At 37.0% G+C, this 20,960-nt stretch overlaps 1 protein-coding gene across 5 annotated transcripts; it reads right to left on the bottom strand.

Annotated features, from left to right (window-relative positions):
* Nucleotides 1–233: 233 nt before the first annotated feature.
* LOC120310623 (dual specificity protein kinase CLK4) lies at nucleotides 234–15,909 on the bottom strand. Of its 5 annotated transcripts, XM_039349214.1 has the most exons (14): nucleotides 15,769–15,909; nucleotides 15,536–15,633; nucleotides 13,430–13,587; nucleotides 7,101–7,323; nucleotides 5,939–6,023; nucleotides 5,504–5,570; nucleotides 3,905–4,021; nucleotides 3,644–3,810; nucleotides 3,457–3,551; nucleotides 3,077–3,206; nucleotides 2,757–2,839; nucleotides 1,792–1,871; nucleotides 689–776; nucleotides 234–604 (listed from the first exon to the last, which is right to left on the bottom strand). In XM_039349214.1, the coding sequence occupies exons 3-14, from the start codon at nucleotides 13,570–13,572 to the stop codon at nucleotides 464–466; spliced, it is 1,419 nt and encodes a 472-aa protein (XP_039205148.1). In that variant the 5' UTR covers nucleotides 13,573–13,587; nucleotides 15,536–15,633; nucleotides 15,769–15,909; the 3' UTR covers nucleotides 234–463. The 5 variants fall into 5 exon arrangements, with proteins under 5 accessions (XP_039205148.1, XP_039205147.1, XP_039205149.1 ...); XM_039349213.1 differs by lacking the exon at nucleotides 15,536–15,633 and having other exon boundaries at nucleotides 15,769–15,903; XM_039349215.1 differs by lacking the exon at nucleotides 15,536–15,633 and having other exon boundaries at nucleotides 234–548; nucleotides 15,769–15,903.
* Between the last annotated feature and the right edge of the window lie 5,051 nt (nucleotides 15,910–20,960).

Here is a 20,960-nt window from a genome sequence, read left to right as displayed (position 1 = left end):
ATTCTTTCACCATTAGCAGGAACGTATAGCTCTGTCTGTCCTTTTCAGGGTCACTGAAGGTACTAAGCCACTGCACTATGTCAAGGTCATGTGTCAGGGGAAAGTGGAAACAGAAAGAGTGAAAAATGTAAAGATACTTTTGAATCGTAGATTTGAATATGGTGACTGAGAATACCAAGGATTCCAATGAGAACCAATCCATCAACATGGAACAAAAAAGACCGACTCAAAAGAATGATCAACAAGCAAAAATTTATATACTTTGGCATGCAAACATGTTTACATGATAACATCCATGATCAGCTGTAACTGCTCAACCAAATAATACAGGAGCATCAGTATAGACACGTAATGCTTATATTTACAGAAACAACTGTACAAATTAATTTATTATTTACAACATCTCACAACAGATGTTGACAGACCTTGTCCTTATCATCTCCTTAAAGGAAGACAGGAAAAGCTATCTATCTTTTAGGAAATCAAAGAAGCGATGCTCCAAGGCTTCATCTAAAGTTATTCTGTTGGCTGGATCATATTCTAACATCCTGCGGATGAGATCAAAAAGATTCTCATGGTCTTTATCATGACAATGCATAAATTCCTAGGGAAAAGAGAGAAAAGCTGACTCTAAAAAATACACGTAGAACTTCATAATTAAATGGAGAAAAAATCCCCCCCCTCTTACCTTTAGTGGTTTGCATCGTCTCCTAACATAACGGCCTGCAGAGCTATGTTCATCCCAGTCCAGTTGGTTATGATGAAAATAACATTTCCTATATACAAAAAGGCTATCTGTAACTTGCCAATCTCCATTTTTGGGTTATCAGTATGACTGAGCAGTTTACAAATATAATGTATTCATTCATAAGTAAATTCATAAGTGCTTCATTCTCCTTGAGTGTTTATAATATCCTTAATACAATCCTATGTAAAATGATAGTACATTAAATTCAATTGAAACTTATACCCATAGTATATAATAAACATCTGTTTTAACTTCAGCCTTGTGTATAAGGCAGTAAAAGATAAGCGGCTACTCCTATGTGCTTACAGAGTCATTCAAATCTATTAAAATTTGAAATGCATTATTTTGTCGATACTCAAGTTTTTCAAGCAATGCAGTCTGAACTTTGAATAATTTGTTCCAAACTCAGCTCTTTTCAAACTCAAAATATTTCAAAAACTTATATTTTCTTCCTTAAGCTCTCATGTACTCTTCCTTTTCTCAAGCTCCTTTAGGGATCCTTTCCTTCATCTTTCTTCTTGATGCTTGTTTTTAGGTTGCACATAGACTTCAGCTACTTTTTCAACTATCATTAATTTCTCCATTAAAAAAATACTGTCACTGATGCTACCCCTACAGTGCATTTTAATTTACAGTTATTTATTTGGGCACCCAGCACCCAGAACCATTGCTGTGTATTTTAAATACACAGAAATAAAAGCTCCCAAAATCATTTTATTTATTTGTTAAATTTATTTGTCACCTATTTTGCTGTGAGGGGGTAATGTTGGCAGCAGTTTGAGTTATTCTTTTCTAAGCATGTGGTCTTAACATTGGAAAGGAAACTTTCCTTGCCCAAGGATATTTCTAACAATACATAAAAGTATGTCATGCTGGTAATATTTGCATAGGATCATAAACCCTGATTCTTTTGTCTGGTTTGATGCAAATAAATTCCTATGCAAATATTACTAGCATGACATATTCTTATTCCCCCCCCCCAAAAAAAAGGTTTTCTTTGAATTTTTTTGTAAAAAACAGGTTCACAATTTAAACTAGCATACCGTGATTTTCTAATCATGTGTGCTGGTAAAGGCCCAAGTATCCTCTCCATCATTGCCAGGTGTTCTTTACTGTCATGTGTCTGCAAAAAAACAAAAAACAAAATCAGCCCAAAAAAATTAAGAGTATACTAAAATGTAAGTATTAACAATCAGAATACTCTTTGCCCATATCACATTTTTTCACAGAAAAAGGACAACTGTTTATAGTCTCCAGGGTTCTGGAATTTGGAACTATGCAAAAACCTGGAATGCAGTGTTCATCAACTGTACATTTTACAGTAGTCTTTGCTGAATAATTTCCCTGTTTAGTGATCATTTAAAGGCACAATGGCTCTGACATAATTCCCATGTTTACGTTATCAAAATTCGAGTGTTTCAGACCATCGCAGCGACCACCATTTGCATGCTTCACAATCCACTTCCAAAAAGAGGTCACAATGAAGAAGACTGGAGTAAAACTGCATGAAGACTCACTTAATAATCACATTACTTACCGATGGAGTTGTGGTTACCAAATGTGGTTAAGTAATTATTACCTTTATTCAATGTGCACTCTTTTTTAGTGCTGTGCATAACATTTTACATTGGAACAGTTCTGAATGCAGAATGATCGTTTGATTTTAGTAACAGATTGTTCTGAACTCATTGTAAATGTTCTAAGAGTCTTCTGACCATGCCAGAAGTACTCAGAAATTGGTCACTTCCAGAATAGTAACCACAGTACTTGAAGCATTTAGGTAAGGCTCGAGTAATTCAGCCATACTGTATTAAAGTAAGCAATTCTTGTCACTAATTGATTGATTTATTAAATGTATATGCCACCCATCTTCTGTAGATGATATAAAGTTCTGATAAATAATCTTACCCACATTCCGTAAGATTTTACATCAAAGGGTTAACAAAGCCAAAGTAGATTCAATGTTCCATTTAGCTCTAGAATTATAAGCAAAAAGTTATATGCATACCTGGAAGACAGTGAAACCAAGATAATATTCAATCAAAATGCAGCCTATACTCCAGACATCACAGGGCTGTGACCAACCAAGTGCTGTAACACAATTCACAACATTCTGATTACTTCATGATACTCAGGTTGAAAATCATGAATTAATAATACTTACCTGACTTCTTAAACCATCAGTCTTTCCCCCATTACTTATAAAAATAGGAAAAGATAGGGAGGAATAGTAACATCATGAATATTATAAAGTTATGTATGAAAAAGATTCTTACTATTATTTATAGAACATTAAACTAATAAATTACTTTGAGAAGTTTTACTAACCAAGTATAACTTCAGGAGCTCTATAATGACGTGTAGAGACTAAAGTGCTGTGATGTTCATTATCGTATGTTGCACTACCAAAGTCTACAACTTTAATATCTGTGTTTTTCAGGGTGCGTTCATCTCGCCTCTGTAACAAGTTTTAAAAAAACACATTATTTTAGTTGTATTTCTTGAATCTCTTATAATTGGAATATATTGTGATCCAAGTAATAAACTTTCTTAAAGAAGTCAAGTGCTTCGTGCAATAATTTTACTGACTATGGCCTTACTAAATATTTTACACAGGAACCTCATACTAAAAAAAAGTTATGGCAGCTACATTGTACAGAATAAAAAATGCATAGGAACAACCTATCAAGAAATGTTTTAGCACTTACCATTTTAGAATTGTACTTTACTACATAATCAGACTCTACAAATAAAATATTTTCAGGTTTTAGATCTGTATGAGTCAACTTATTGTGATGCAAGACTGGAAAAAGAAAAAGAAGTAATCACTCAATACTTAAATTCCTGTATAGTATTATAGATATAAATAATTCTTTAATTATTAAATATACTTACAGTTTATGGATTGACAAATCTGAAAAGCCATCTTCCTAATCAGTTCAATAGAAAATGGCAAAAAACTATTTTCTTTAATAAAATCGTAAGTACTGAGTCCCAGCAGTTCAAATACAATGCAGACATGACCATGATGTTCAAACCATTCCAACATCTGGACACAACGACTAGGAAATAAAAACATCATCCAAACAAGACATTAATAAAACAGTAAAAATTTTTTTTAAAAAACATAGTATTAATGTTTTAGTTTATACTTACAATGTACTATTAGGATCCAAGGTATTTAAATGCTCCAATACTTGTATTTCTGAATGAGCTGCTTCTCGATATCTACCAACACTTTTTACAATTTTTATAGCTACATGCATCTCTCTCCTGAGAAATAAAATAAAATACTGCAATTTAACTTCAGCCTTTTTCAAGCATATAAGAAAAAAATCAGCTGTAATCTTTATTATCTGATACTTGATACTGATAGATGGGATTACATGTCCTGATTTAGAAATATTAAAATGTTATGCAACAGTTAATGAAAGTATAACTTTAGAACATTCTTTTTTTATATGTAAATAATATTTGAAACCTTTTCTGGTATTACAGTCTGGTCATATTGTACATATCACCATCAAACCCTACCAGGATAATATAAGAATGATTACATACTGATCAAGACAAGACCCCCAGAGTCAAGAGCTGACGAGGAGTTTTTTTTTTTTTTACCAATTTTGTAATTGTCGGCATTATTTCCCATGATGAACCAGAGTCTCCTAAAGCATCTGAGCAGTATTCTATGGAGCTTCAGGCAAAAGAAAAATAAGTTAACACTGTCTCCATATCTTGCAACCATGAGACCATATAATATTTTCTCTTTCCTATCTAGCAATTTTCTCTTCGAAAATAGAAGGAGATGCCAGGAAACAAAGTGGCAACTTAGTAGAAGTTATTATTTTTAACATCCCCTTCAATGATCCTAACAATAAATTCAAAATAATAAAAACAAAATATGAAATACTAGTAGTAAATAGAATTCTTTACACAACAGAGTAAACACCTTCCTTACAATCACCAAAACACCAAGACGATAAACATATAATCCAATATCCTATTAAAACAATCAGTAAAAGGGTTCAATGAAGATGAGTTTGGCGGCATATACATTTAATAATAGCAAATAAAAATATCAAATCCCTAAGCTTGAAAATACAAAGCGCAACATTTAAAATTGAATTCAACAAAAACTCCAGTTCTCATTAGAAGAATATGTCTTTTTTTCTACGGAAATTGCTTCAAGAGCAATTTCATGGAAGCTACAGAGCAAGCACACCAGAAAGAAACAGTGGGTGGGGCAGGGGCATTCTCTTTGCAATGCCCTTACTTCTCCAAGCAGCCAGCCACAAGAAAGGATTGTCTGACAATAGGCTAGAACCTCATAGTCCCATAGCCTAGACTGCAAGGTATTTGTTAAGGCCTCTTAACAAATACCTGACCTTTTGTCATGTTTGCCTCATTATGGTTTTTTTAAGTTTAATTTGTTATTATAGCCTAGTATTCTTGGTTGCATGTGTCAAGATAAAAGTAAAGAGAATGGGTTTAATGTAGCTTGGAGTTGGCATGTTGCATTGTTAAGACTTTTCTGAGCTAGGGTTTGGACTGCAAAACTTTCGTTATCATGCTAGGTTTACACTTTGAGTGCAGAAGATACAGAAAAAATTAATTATAATTGGCTACCATATAATTATTTTTGAACTATTTTTCTGACGTTTGATTTGCTTAAATTAATAACATGTGCAGAAGGATTTCTACCGTCATATAAACACATTTCATTTGGTAATACTTTTGAGAAAACAGGATACATACATGTCATGATCAATGCATTCTACAACTTTCCCAAAAGCGCCTTCCCCTAAAGTAGCAATAACCTCATCTAAAAAAAAAGAAAAAAGAAACAAATTCCAGCTGTTATTGAATTATCTGAATAAAGCTGAACACCATTAAGTCTATCATTATAACATTTACTGTCTGCTTCGGAATGTGTTACTTTTATTGGATAGGTGTCAAAAAATACTTATCTAGCTATCAATCTAACTTTAAGCATTATTTACTGCTGTGGTTGTCTAAACAGCAATATTTAAGAGTACAGAAAAAGAAAAGAAATAGAATACAAAGACAAAACAAAAGATAAAAGAGAGCAATGAAGCTTTCTTAGCCCCACCCCCACTTCTCATCTAACATACTATACTAAACAGATGTTTTGCTGACATTTTTTTTAAAATGTTGAAAAATATTCTATACATCTTGCTCTTAGTACGTCTCCACTTTGACAGATCAGGTGACCCTCCTCCTCTACACTCCTGGATCTTTTCCTTCGGTGTCTCTTCTGGAAACGGCACCAAGATCGTCCAGCCAATCAATATATCAGAGTGAATTCGGGGTAGATTACGCAATTCATTCAGCGGGATATTCAGGCATTCAGTTACACACCAGGCCACGAACAGTTGGCAGGAGCAATTTCAAATTCAGTCCCCAGAAATTCACAGGGCACAGTTTATGTTACAGAAGAAAAACATGGCAAGGAACAGATTTTCAGATAAATACTTAAAGTTGTAAGACAACAGAAACACAACACAATTTTGTCTCTTAAATTTTACATTAACAGAAGATTGAAATTAAAATTATAATCTAAATTACTTCTGCTAGTCAAAAACAATTTTTGTCATTTTTATCTTTATAAAACAGATCTGATCTCGATTTTTTTTTAAAAAACGTATAATTTGATTAATATTTATCAACAGGTTATTCATGCAACTATTTTCCATAATTGGACCAGCTAAAGAGAAAAATATTAATAAAATTCGTAAAATTCTGTCTAGTATTCTGGTGATATACATCTGCAAGAGCAAAATCTTGCATCTCAACATTTTTAAATTTGAATGTATACAATAAAAGTACTTTTATTTTTTGTAAAATATTCAGATCTTGCTAACTATTGAAATGATTCATTCTCTGATAATAATAAAATCATTCCATACCTAATATTTCCTTGAAACTGTTTTACAGTAACATGATGAATTCATTACAGATATATTAATGAACTAATTCCCCTGAAACAGATCCATTTTGAAGAATAAGGAACACACTAGACAAGATTGCTTCACCATGCTGTAAGGCTAATTCAAGTAAAGGCAAATCAGCTATTTTTATTTTTTGAGCTGCGAGTTAAGAGGCAACAAAGTAATTTGAGTTTTCTAAAGTTTTTGACAAATTAAGCCAAATGAAAACTCAATACAGTTAATACCATTCACTATAGTAGAATCCACATGCATACATACACAGAAATAATAAAAATAAAATGTAGACTTCATATCAAATCTTCAAACATTTATATCCAGAGAATCTAATATTCCTTGAAGTAGCCTAAAAACAATAATATATTTATTATTTAAATCATACATACCGGATGTGAACTGTAGCTGGAATTGTGTTTCTTATGCTTTCGTTTATGATTCTTTTTCCCACTTTGACAAGATGATTTACTATAATGATGGCAATGGCTCTTTTCATAATGTCTGTGACAATGCTCATGGTCATCTATGTCACAGAAGTCATTTCGATATTCCTCAACATATCTTCGGTCATGTTGGTCTCTCTCATGTGTGGATCTATCATCCAAGTAGTTACTGAAAATATATTTACATTATTTCCCCATTTCAAAAAAGTAATTAAAAACGAATATATTTTATAAATGTGTGCAAAATATTTCCATCGTGACCTTTTTCAAATTCAAAATGTGTGCTTCATGTTCGAAACAGCTATTCCATATTTGTTCATTCAAGCTTAAAATATTTCTGAAAGAATCAGAAGATCCTGTTTCGAATGTGAAGCATCTGTTTCAAACTCAAAACAAATACAGTATTTCAATCTAGATGAGCTGTTTTGAGTTTGAGATGGCTTGGATTTTAAATGTTCTGCACACCAGTAATATTTTTCTATATTCTAATAAGCTTCCAAAAATGCACAATATTTTATTAGAATTCCTTTTTATTTAGAGTTCAGATGGAAAATATATTGTTTACTCTATTATAGAAATTAAGTAGAGAGTAACCATATGAAAGTTGTTATTATAGCTACTCAAAATTCAGGGCATTAGTAAAAACAGCAAGCAGACATAACTGAAACTTTATAATTACTATCATTATAAAAAATCATAATCAATGAACTATCCCACCTGAGTGTGTGGATTGCTTATGCTGAGCAACACAAGAACTATTTAGATCAGGGATTCTCAACCTTGGCAACTTTAAGACTTGTGGACTTCAAATCCCAGAATTCCTCAGCCAGCTTTGCTGGCTGAGGAATTCTGGGAGTTGAAGTCCACAAGTCTTAAAGTTGCCAAGGTTGAGAACCCCTGATTTAGATCCTCAAACCCCCTCCCCCCCAGTTTGTGGACCAGTACCAAGCCGCAGCATGCCAGCAACTGGCCCGCACAAACAAGCAAAACCCCATCTGTGGGATGCAGGCAGCACACAAAACCAGGCATCCTTTGGATCCATGAAAAAACCTCTCTCCACAGAACTGGTCCCTGGTGCCCAAAAGGTTGGGGACCTTTGATTTAGATACTTCATCTCATCTGAGGATATTCTAAAACAACAAACCCATATACAGGGCAGGATAAGAACATCTCTGAATTCAGCAAGCACAAATGCTAAGGAAGGGAGATTGCCCAGCGCTTCAGAAAAATACAGTCATGACTTAGGAAGCTTTAATGTGCAAAGTTTCTTTCCCAAGTGGCCCTCTCAATACTCTCCTTCATCCTGAGGACGTGTTCCTTCCACAACCCTGTGTCAAAAAATCCTATGTAATTTCATTGAAATTGTAGGGGTTTTTTTTAACAATAAAATATGTTTTTATAAACTGATGACAAATTAAAACAAGTAATTAAGCAACGGAGTCATTTTTTTAGCTAACAATTCAACTGAAAATAGGACTTTTAGGAAAAAACAGTGGCAACTGGGAGCTCACAACCAGAGTGAACAAAGAGATGCAGAAGAATTTTGCAAGAGAAGAGTACAGTGACCACTATCTTTGAAGACCAAACATCACTGTGGGTGTAGCTATTGGGTAAGGAAGTCAGCGCTTCAAACTCTTTTTGGGTCAAATAATTTTTAAAGAATAATACTAAATTATCAACAATAATTAGCATACAGATAAAAAGCCATTAATGGAGGGAGTGGTTTTAGAGATGTCAGATGTACAAATGGACCGTGTTCCTCAGTCAAGGGAACAAGCTAGTTCTCTTAAAACTAACACGATAGAACTGGAAATGTTCAGCCAGAAAAAAATGTAGACAAAACCTTCTGAGATGTGATACTTTCCCATGATGACTTTTCTTATCAGGGAGAAGACAGGTCCTGGAGAAGAAAGTTATTGGTTGGAAGATAAGATGTTTCCCATGAGCCCAGTGATGAATCCCTATTCTCTCAGACCAAAGATATTTCTTTGGAAACTTTGGATTGTAAGTGATTCTATTAGAACAACAGATAAAAAATAAATACATTTATAATGTATCTGGTTGCTTGCCTGTCTGATGCAAAACTTTAAATTTTTGTATCCCATCTAGATAAGCTGCTCAACAGTGCTGGGAAGGAAGGAGTAGTTGTATCCATACTGTACTGGTACCAATTGTATTAAGATATATAGTGTGCCATTCTTCATAGCCAAATTTAGGCTGCTTACTAAATCCAGGATGCCATCTTACTAAATGCCAAGTCAGCATTCTCACAAATGTTATTTGCCCTATATGCAGCAGAAAGAAATGCTCAGAGGTCCAAATGTATGAATGAGACTATGTAAGGAGAAGAGATTTAAATTCGTTCAATACCACAGAATGTTTTGGGAGGAGAGACACCTGAAATGGATCCAGGCTGCAGGTACATAATATTACAAATGTACTGGAGCAGCTTTATGCTGAATCCAGAGAGCATCTAATCTGGAAGGGTGTAGGAAATACTATAAGAAATAGGGCCATTGTGTAGTGAACTAATGAATAGTTATGTCCATTGAAAAATTGTAAAAAAAAAACGAAAATATGAAAAAGGCTTATATCAACATTTGAATACCAACATGTACCTGCTAGCAGTCTCAAAGCCATAAACAAAGGTATAGTAGAGAGAACAGATTTGGCAAGAACCAATGGAATATAGTAATTCCAAATACAAACACGATATAATGTTTGGCAGGGCAGAATGTCTTGGAAAAGAGTTTCTCTTTTACATATATATATATAGTCAGGATTCAAATCTAATGTAGTAGAAAATATTGTAGGACAAGGTACTTTCGTAGAATCACTAAGGTGCCATTATATCTGGTCACAATCTAAGGATATGCTATTGCCCAGCCAATCAAAATACTGAGGAGATCTTGAGTTGTTGAAATAATTCAGAGGCGTAATAATAATGGAAGTCACTTGATTACTGGTACATATTTAACAAAAAAAAAAACCAAATATTTAAATACCTAAATAATTATGTCATAGAACAGTTGATCTTGGAACCAACTATGTCAGAAATAAACTTAGATTCAATTTTAAGCAGTGGCCATGATCTCAAGTGAGATGTAACTGTCTAGAATTAATATAATTATTACATTTAGCAAATATGCAATGGGAAACTGCCAGTTGCATCCAACAGTCACATCTGAATATAAACAAAAAGTAGTCATGCTGCATAGAGATTACTTAAAATTACAATAATTGATGTTCAACTATATATATTTCAAAATATATGAAAGGCTCAACCAAAACCAGGAAGAGGCCAAAATGGCTTTCTATTTGTGTCCAGAACATGCAAAAGAAGGCTATCTTTAGAATAGTAAAGCTATCCTAATGGGAACGAAAAGGAGCATAAAACCTGGCCGAAAACATATATGATAAGGAATACATACAAGAATTTTGAGAAGCACGTGGCAAAAAACTTAAAGGAGAATAAGAACATCCTTAAACACATTCAAAGCAAAAAAAAAAAAAATTAAAACAGATTGAGCAGCTGGCCACTAAACAACTTCATGTCTCCCACTTCCAATCCTCACAGTTAATCCAGAAAGATACTATGAAAATATTGAAAGATGTCAAGAAGAATCAGGACATCCTGGCACTGACAGGGGTTACCACCAAGTATAACAAATGTTGTCTCTCTACTTTGCCTGGGCCTGAAACCTGACTGAAGCAGGCCCAGATAATCTGTCTTTTAAAGCTGCAATTTGATCACCTTTTCAACAACTTTCCTAGATAGAAAGAATGAAGACTGGGCTACAATTGTCTGCCACTATAGGGTCCAGTTTTTTTAGGTAATATACACTATCAACAAGTTAGGCAAAAGCATCCTCTCATTCAAGGATGAATTCACCATTCATGTATCCAACCAGAAGGAAACTGGATTTAACAGGCAACTAGATTAACAATCCCAAAGGCCATGTTCTCTTCCTCAGCTGTCATAGGATTAAGCATTCCCAAACATGACAAGGTTATGCTTCAGAAATGTGACCAGACTGCCCAGTCAGATTCTAACTCAAGGTCCCTTTCTTGCCTAGTAATTTTCAATAAGTCCAACCTCTTTCTAATGGTGGGTGGGTAAGACAGCACCAGCAACCCCAAAACAATCAGTCTGACCATGACACAGGACTGATAGAACCTTATATCTGGTTAGATCATGTTATAATTACCCTGAGATAAAATCTAGATCTAACACCCGATTATTTCTGTATATTACATCCTTTAATGATTTGGATCAGGTTCATGCTTGCTAGGGTGGTCCTGAACTATGTATGAAAGTCTCCAAAGGTAAAGTCTCCAAAGGCTGTCATTTCTGGAGATTCCACTATTAATCCAAAGACAATGTGAAGTAGCACAGGCTATGCAGCAGTAACAAACTCACTACTCCCTAAAGGCCAACTACAATCTCCCCCTCTCCACCATCACTTTTACCTTCTCACACTTACCCATTCCCTTTCCCAGGTCTTGGGAAGCAGCTAACACAACTATCCACATAACAGCCAAACATCCTCAACTGTCAATTTCACAGCATCTCCCCAAAGTGCTTCAGCCTTGCTGCACTGAGCAGCTGAAAGACAGTTGCATAGCTATGTTAGGATTAGGGGATATCCAATGAAGTTCACTTTGAAGAATAAGCAAACAAATAAAAGGAAGTATTTTTTCACATAGCTTATAATCAGTCTGAATAATTCATTATCACATAATAGTCACTGGAAGTTTTTAAAAGAATATTGAACATACCTACTAGGGGTTAATAATGTTGAAGATTCAGTTTACTTCCAGATTTGGGATGTTCCCATATATAAGATATAAGGGAACAATGGTAAGAAGGGAGTATATATCCCTCTTCTGTTTGTAAGAACAGGAACATCTGGGTTTCTATTGAGAATGAAAATGTTGGACTAAAATGAGCTTAGACTGATCTGCATAATAGTTGAGCTTTTAATGGACATCACAGATGCTAAAAAAGCCCCTTTGCTTTGGTTCTATGGGGAGGGTAAGTTATGAACTACTGAGTGAAAATGATCAGGATCATTCTCAAGGACACCAGCTCCTCATATATCATTGCTGACTAGCAGCAATCAATTTAGGCTATGCAGTTTGTACATGAATTGTTTTTATGCCTCCATAGGTATGGCAGAGATGAACCACAGTCAAGAGCTGGCCACTAACAAGGGTCTATTAGATTCTTGAAAAGAAAATAGCTGAGGGTTCAATAGATAAGGCAGGGTTCAAGAGATAGGGCTCACACATCCAATAAAAACAGCAATAAAATAAAGAATTACACTGAAATTATTCTCCAGGGAATTCAATGTTATCACTTTCCATAAAGAGGTAGTTCAGCAAATAAATAAAATAAGTTTAAAAACATACAGTGTAAATATCTCAACTTCAGATAATTTTAAAATTTATTTATTAATCAAATGTATAGAGCTGTCCATCTCACAAGAAGTAACTTTGAGCGACATACAATAGTCAGTAGAAAAGAATACAAATATAAAAGTAGACATTTAAAAAGAGAAAATCAGCATTATAATGATCACATGAAAATTATATTAAGTACTATCAATATAATCCTTCTCTTGGACAAAGCATCCAATTAATATTAGACATGAAAATGTACTTTGCAAGCTTAGCTCACAAAAACTTTGCATAAATGTATCCAAAGAAATTGTTGGTTCCTTTCCTTACTATAGCAAATTATTTTTACCTTCTAGAACTTCAGTGAACAATATTACTATAAAAGGAATTCTTATCCTTGTCTCACTAAATAAAAACAAAGGAACACAGACATCATTTATAATACTAATTAAACTACTTTAAAAAAACATAAGAGCAAAAAATATATATATATAAAATCAAATCAAATAAAAACATTTACATAAATGTACTAAAGTAACAGTTTCTTATTTATTACATTTATATGACGACCATCTCCCTGATAAGGCAACTTACAAACAGTAAAAAGATAAATATAAAAACAATTTTTAAAAAATTATATAAAATCTAGAACTAAGGAAATGGATGGCACAGGGATGAGATTTTTGTATCCCATCAACCACTTCCAGTGGTGAGCAATACCCAAGCCAACTGGAAAAGTTGTTTTAATACCTTTCCAGAAAACCAAACAGATAAAAGCAGCTCTCACTTCTTTAAACCTTATTTATAATCATTATATAATTATTTATATAATTATCCTATACTATATTTATAATTAGAAAGATATATTTAAATACCTGTCTGCAGATTTAAGTGATTTATAGCATCTGTAATTTCTTTCACTACTCTGAGACTTCTTCCTATGCTTTCTGCTATTTGTAGTCTTTTCTTTTCCTTTATCATCCTCTTCAGAATAAGCAGCTTGTTTTGAGTGCTTCATCTTTTAAAAGAAAATCTATCAAGATAAAAGTGTTACATGCTAGTTTATTTAAAACAAATTAAAAGCACAACCTTAAATATTAAGCCAAAAAGGACTCATATTATTTCAATAGGAGTTGATTTTACTTGAATATGGCAAATGAAAGTAAGGTTGTATTCTAATTTCAGTTTAGTGGAAATAAACCTCATTACAAAGTGAGACTTACTTCAGAGTTACTTTAACAGCAGAGCAGTTTACAAAAAATATTGAAGTCTGTAAAAACAGAACCATTTATTTAAATTCGAGAGAATTTCTGCCCATTTGTTGTATTCCCTCCAATTCCTCATTACTTGAACCCAATATGCTACTTATCAAGACATAGAAATATTTTAGGTTAGATTGTCTTGAAGTGATTGCTAGGGCAGACTGGGGCTGGAAACTTAATCCCTTCAAATCCCTTTCTCTACAATCTCTTCATTCTGCAAATTGTAGCATGGGCAGGGGAAAAGCAACAATTTATGAGAGCAATCTCTCTTTAGCTGACCTTTCTCCCATATCCCCTGCAGATTAGAAAAACTGGAGAGGAAAAAATTTCAAGAGAGTAAATTCTTGTTTGCTCTTCTATGCATTGAAAGCAATATGATCACACTGGCAATGAGAAAAGGTACAGTAAACTGTATGTATGGCCCATCCCGGGCTCCCAGCCCTGGACTGCAGGCATAATCACATTGCTTTTGATGCATATAAGATATTAAGCAGGGAACTCAAGGATTCTGAAGAGTGGGGCAGTGATTAGAAGGCAAACCAAACCAAAGGGGAAAGGTTCAGGCAAAGGAGAGACTGCTCACAGAAACCACTTGCTTTTTTCTCTCCCGTTCCTTTGCAAAGAGCAGAGGTCGGACAGGAAGGGATTGCAAAAGAGTAAGCTCCCTGTGTGATCATATTGCTTTCAATGTGCATAAGAGTAATCAGTTTAGTAGTCCAGGAGTATTAAATTTTGAATAAACATGCAGTGGAAAAATGAGTGACTCCCCATGGCTCAGTCAGTTCTATAAACATCTCTAAGAATGCTTACAATGAACCCCTCAGTTTACAATTTTTTTCACTTCACGTAAATTTCAGGTTTACTCTCAAACAATTTTAGAGGCTGATTGCATTCTTGCTCTCTCCTAAATAAAAACAACCTTCAGAATTACTAACACTTTACAATTTATCATTACTATTTAGATCTCTAGAGAATTCTACAAGGCTATCTTCTCATGAGCAGGTTAACACTTCCAAAATGTCCAGGACGAGGCACTAGTACCAGAAGTCATGCCTATAGGTAGGTACATATCTACCGTAATAGGCATGAAAGATGCTGATGACATTTAAACATTGTTAAAGCTATGGTTTATGAATAAATCATAATGGCTGTGTTTGCAGAACCTGCTAAATCAACAGGAACTGTATCCTACCAAGGTTTGCTGCAATGTGTAAACTCACTAAAAATCAATGTTGTCTGCTCATAATGTATGTCTCAACTACCTTTTGTTAAAAACCATGCTCGGCTTAAACTGGGAGAGAGGGGCAACAGGCATCCCTGACAATACAATGCAAGGAACAATTAATACTGTGGCTTCTCAGCATTAAGTGCAACGATGCTCCTTTTTAACCTTTATATTACGATGTTTCTTGTAGATCTATTTTATTGGCAATTAGCGAAGTCCCAAAACAAAAGAGGGGTGCATCTATCTAAATACTATTTCGATATTACACTCAATCGGCTGTGATTATTCGAGGCTGATTATTTGTTATGCAGTCAAAAATTCGACTCTCTCTCCTCCACACAAAGATGTAGTATATAACTTCCACACGCCCAGTCCCATATTTATTTAGTCAACTCCAGATAAGACTGGAAAAACAGATTTCTACTCGTGGGATCGCTGCTGACATACAACGTGGACCATACCAGTATATCTAATGAGCTAAATTTAAGTCATACCGTTTGCTATTCTTTTAAGGTAAAACTGCAATAATTAACCTCAGGAAAAGTATCGCGTTGGGGAGGGGGGAGAACCTCTTTTGTTGCTATTCAAATACCTCGGGGAAAGAAAAAAGAAAATTTGAAATTATAGAAACTTTATCGTCGATTTGCTCCCCTCATTACCCCAACCGGAACATTAATGCTTTCTTCCCCGTGAGATGGGTCACAAAGACGCTCCACTTCACACCTACCTTTTTTCCTCTCCACAAAACTGACCTGACGAGGGAAAAAGAAGCGCTACCAATTTCCCCGTCCCTTCCTAGCTACGAGCAGGTGGGAAGACCTCAGTTTGCCCCCTTATCAAGTACCCAAGCAAACAAAATGGCGGCTTCCTTCTCCCCGCCCACCTCCGGAATTACGTCACACATCCGAGGGCGGGAAGAAAGCTTCCCCGCGGGGATTCCTTTACGTCTAAGTTGGTTTGGTTTTTTTGAACTTTTGAGCGTCGCCGCGAGGAGGGTTGCTGCCGGCGCGTTTAGATCGGAACTTTTGGAGCAGAACTGCAGCAGCAGGGCTTTTATCACCCACAGCCTGAAAGTGGAGGGAACAAAGGCAGGAAAATGAGCGTGGATCTGGGAGGAACGCTGTCTACATCAGGGGTATCCAGACTTGGCCAAACTTAAGATTTGTGACTTCCACTCCCAGAATTTTGCCAGCCAGCCACGTTAATTTATTTATATCCCGTCTGCATTTATTTTTATAAATAATTCCAGACAGCGAAGACACCCACTGTGTTACTTCATGGTATCTCTAAATGTATCTTGAATGTATTAAATTAGTGCATTTGCAGCCGAGAAGAAAGGATGGTCAGCCTTCTCCGTGAAAATAAATGCTTGGCAATGCGACGGGGAAAGGGTCGGAGGCAGCAGTTGCGTTCTTCCAGTGCTGCGCATCTCACCTGACACGTTAGAAGCAGCTTAATTAAAGGTGGTAACAAGTTTCTTTTTTTAAAAAAGTAATAAAGTGGTTCCAAAGTATTCTCTGCGGTGCAGTCGCAGCACACACACATACCCCCAAAACCACCCCCGCTTTGCGAGGGTACTGGAGTCTGAAAAGCATTTTGGAAAAGGAGGGTGCAATTCTCACTCCACGCGACAGAGGAACCTGAATTACAAAAAGCAAATTACATAGTTTAATTTGTTATTACTTTTACATTTGCAACTATGCTACCTAAAGAGACGTCACAAAATTCTCATGACCCCCTGAAATCCGAACAAAGTTGTACAGTGTATTATAGCTCTCACTTTTGCTTCAGAAGAACGCCGCTTTCCCCCAGGGCCAAGCGTAAAAAATCGGCGAGATTAACTTCTCTCTTCCCAAAGTTTCTCTTTTAAAAGAAATAAAAGTCCCACGCCTTTCCCTCCACAGTCCAGGTTCTCTGACTTATCCAGAGTAGAGCACTGTAAAAACTGATGCTTCGCCCACGTAGTGCCTAGAGGACGGAGGGGTTGGGTGCGGAGATTATGAAGTCAGAAGCAGCCATTGGTTAATTTTTGTGGCTTCCCACGGCGTGATGCGTGTTTTGCTTGAAGTTTTCATATGCTCAATGTCCGAGCGGTTTTTCTCTGCTAATTGAAATAAATTACTGTACGTTTTATTGTTTCCAGAGTTGCTTTGCCACTAGCATAACTGGGAAAGGGGCTACTTAAAAATCCTCGCAATATGATTTGAAAATGCGGAGGCAACATTTGGAGGTAGCATGCCGTAATATACTTTCCGCATAGGAGCTTCAGCAAAAGCATTCGTCTATGTTTATAGAAAATAGGGGGAACAAAAGAGCAATGCATAAGCAGATTGTCTTGACTGCAAACAGCTCTAATGTATTTATGTAATCTCCAAAACATCATTTTTCCAATTGTATTGAGAAGAATAAAACAAGACTGTTAAGTCCCCTAGTTATTGGCGAAAGAAGAGCACACATTCTGTAGCCAACAACTGTTTATTCTTCTGCTGTTCGCTCCAACACAACTCAGAGGCTCGCAGGCCTCTCTCACATTAAATAGAATTCCCGGGCAAAAAGGTTACAACAGAAAATGATGCACTTTTGCACCTTGTGCATGCGCGAAGGCTGGCGCTGCTTAGTGTGGTCCTGGGCAGAATAAAACCAAGCTTTCGCTGGCTTCTGCCAGCATCATCAGGGTAATGTCCAGTCGATGGGAGAAGCTATTTATAAATGTGGCGGCTCTTTGCGCCCGGCTTCTTGACCTCATCATGGGTCCCAGCCAATCCACCTGCGTTTTGATCTTAGTTTCTGTACTGCAAGCTGTAATTTCCTCACTCTCCTTGCTTGTGCCGATACCACAGCTCTTCTTCCCTTCTTCGTATGACTATAAGTCGGGGGGGGGTGCTCTTTAATTCTACGTAGTTAAATGTGCACTGTCTGTGTTTATGTTGTTTATTCCCCTCATCCTCCCTCTTAGTATTCCCTATTTTCATTCTCCTCCCCCTATCTCTCTGTCTACGATCCTCCTTAACAACTATCCTCATTGTTCGTCCCCGTGGCCCAGGATTCCATTGTATTCGTATCATCCTGTTTCCCGATCTTTCGTATCGCTTTGTTAACTCCCCTTTCTATTTTCTCTTCAACGGGGGTAATTTTAACATCCTCCCCGGAGTTCGTGGCACCCACAAGTTGATTGTTAACCCCTTCTCCCGAGGGGGCTGTCCCCTCACTGTTGTTTATACATTCATCCATTACTTGGGGGTGTGCAACCCTCCTTAAAGAGAGAGAGGTGGGGTCCTTGCAATCATGATTTGCATCTCCTTGTACATTCCTACGGGGGGTCGTTCCTCTCAAATGTCTGTGGGAGAGTGCGGAGGCTCTAAGATTATAACAAACAGCCTCCCCATCTTCCCGTAGTTCTCCTGCATTCCCAAGGTGAGAGCAGCTCAATAGGGAAATGTCATGGGTGGAGTTAGTTGCAGAGTCGCCGGTGGAATTACACGTGACATTCCGATCATTCAAATCATAGTTGTTTAATAGTCCAGAGTATCGGCAGTTGGCTCTTGGCTGGCAATACGCTCCTGCGCCCATGGGAGATGGGCATATGTTTCCGCAGGTGGAGAGTTACTCAGCTGCTGAGTATATATATGTTTTCTGAGGTTTTCGCGGGTGTTTGTGTGTAGGTCTTTGGTTATTCAGGTTTTCTCCCGCGTAAAATTGGAAGTGTCTTGGCGACATTTCGATGAAGTCCCATTCGTCATCTTCAGGCTGATGTTTTCAGCTTCGTGCTTCGAGGAGCAATGTGTGGTCTTATTCTTTTAATAGCTTTTTAAAGTCTGTATACGTTACAGACTCTAGAGGAGCAGGGGCCGCCAAATTTTCCGCAATTTCAAATGCGTCCTGACCACAGACACACAACAAAGTTGCAGCCTTCAAGCCATCTTCTCTAACTTGATTCACTCTAAAATAATTTTCTACTCTAGCAACATAGGACTCTCATCTCTCTGGGTGAGCAACGTCGAATTCGGACAACTGCCCTATCTTCGCCATCCTTGCTTCTATGTTTAGGAAGGGGTCTATCAGCCAGCTTACCTCCAGCGACGCTGTACTGGCAGTCCAGATGCTGAATTTAACGCCGTCTTCCTTTCCTCAAGGACTCCTTGGGTAAGTCTTACAAGTTTTCTTCTTTCAACTTCCAAGCCATCCCACCCTCGTTGCCAGTGTTAAGTCCTCGAGTTAATGGCGAAAGAAGAGCATGCATTCTTTAGCCAACAACTGTTTATTCTTTTGCTTCTCACTCCAACACAACTCAGAGGCTCACAGGCCTCTCTCACATTAAATAGAATTCCCGGGCAAAAAGGTTACAACAGAAAATGGTGCGCTTTCACGCCTTGCGCATGCGCGAAGGCTGGCGCCGCTTACTCTGGTCCCGGGCAGCTTGCAACAGCCCGGAACCATAGCAACGTCCCGAGCCTGCTTTTGCAGGCTCAGGACACAACACCGACCATGAAATGAAAAGGATTTTTCTGTATTCTGAGTGCACAGATGAAGGATCTGACTTGTGTGCCAGCGAAATCTCTGATGCAATAATTGATCTTGGAAGTGATGCTGGAAATTCTGTAGCTTTTCATCTTGAGAGACATTAAAATACTCATTGAAGCTATGTAAAGAGTGGGGTTCAGACTTCAGTGGCTTCATACAGATTGTTTAAGAATTTATTTATGGAATTGGTTGTATCTTTAATGTTATATGGATTCAGTTACCGATCATTGGAACTGAAGCAAATCCTTTTCTTTTTACAGTTTGGGAAAGAGCTAAGATATAGTTATTCATCCTTTAGATATCCTTGTGTTTTAGTGTTGTTTTCAGTATTTTATTTTTGTTTTTAATAATTATGAGTTATTTTTGTAAGTCATGCAGACATGCCAGTAAAGTGATGAGTATGTAAAGCTTTAAGTTTAATATTGTAGTACATAAATAATTTCTTTTAAATGTATTAATGTCTGGTTCAGATAAGCATTCAAGTCCTAGGCGTACTGTATGTCTAACCCTTAAAGATCATGTTCTGGGGTTTTCCTCCTATCTTGGTTGGATAGTGGTCCAGCCCTGGATTCGTCTACATCTAGATCCCACAGGACCATACTAGATAGATAAGATAAGATAACCTTTATTGTCATTTTTTTACTGTGGGCACATGGCACACATCAAAAATGAAACTTAGTTGCCTGCTCTCAAAGTGAAACACATACATGACACACACCTAAACATACTATGAACAACATAAGTATAGACCCACTCCCCTACATATACATAGCAAATAAATATTAAATACTGTCCATCTTGAATATATAATGGAAGGAGGAACCTTGAGACTTCACAAGGTTAATGCTTGGCAGTGGTAATGAACCTATGGCACGCGTGCCAGAGGAGGTACTCAGAGCCCTCTCTGTTGGCACGCGCACCACCGCCAGCAGCAGGTCCATCAGGCCGCCACCCCCGCCCAGAGCAGGAGCCCCACCCATTACAAAGGAGGCAAAGCGGCCGACTAGCAAGCTCAAGTAGAGGTGGTAGAGCAGAGGTCACCAACCATTGTTGGACTGGAAGAAAGGGAGGGGGAAGCATTTTGTACTGCAGATGGGGAAGGGCTAGGGCCTGCGTGATACCAGCCCTGCCCCATTCCTACGTGATGCAGCACCTTGTATCTGCACCCTGCGGTGCGACGGCAGCCGTTTTTGCACCTTGCAGCACGATGGCCCATTTTTGTGCCCCCAGTTTTTGCGTGCCAGTGGTGGCACTCAGAGGCACCTCCTTGCCTCCCCCCCCCGAGGGCACCACAATGCTGATGCAGCCTTGGCACTTTGCGATAAATAAATGGGTTTTGGGTTGCGGTTTGGGCACTTGGTCTCTAAAAGGTTCGCCATCATTGCTGTATGGAATGAA

The sequence above is a fragment of the Crotalus tigris genome, unplaced genomic scaffold (genome assembly GCF_016545835.1).
Source record: "Crotalus tigris isolate CLP2741 ecotype Arizona unplaced genomic scaffold, ASM1654583v1 scf7180000018239.1010054, whole genome shotgun sequence".
Lineage (NCBI taxonomy): Eukaryota > Metazoa > Chordata > Lepidosauria > Squamata > Viperidae > Crotalus > Crotalus tigris.
Note: the sequence above shows the minus strand (reverse complement) of the source record. Positions and strands in the feature narration are given on the sequence as shown.

What these genes read in the sequence shown, in the direction of transcription:
- LOC120310623 (XM_039349214.1), bottom strand. Translation starts at nt 13,572, where the DNA reads ATGAAGCACTCAAAACAAGCTGCTTATTCTGAAGAGGATGATAAAGGA. An exon ending in TCACTTAAATCTGCAGACAG is followed by an intron (nt 7,324 to 13,429) that starts GTATTTAAATAT and finishes ATATATTTTCAG; the next exon opens with TAACTACTTGGATGATAGAT. An exon ending in AGACGTACTAAGAGCAAGAT is followed by an intron (nt 5,571 to 5,938) that starts GTATAGAATATT and finishes CTTTTTTTTTAG; the next exon opens with ATGAGGTTATTGCTACTTTA.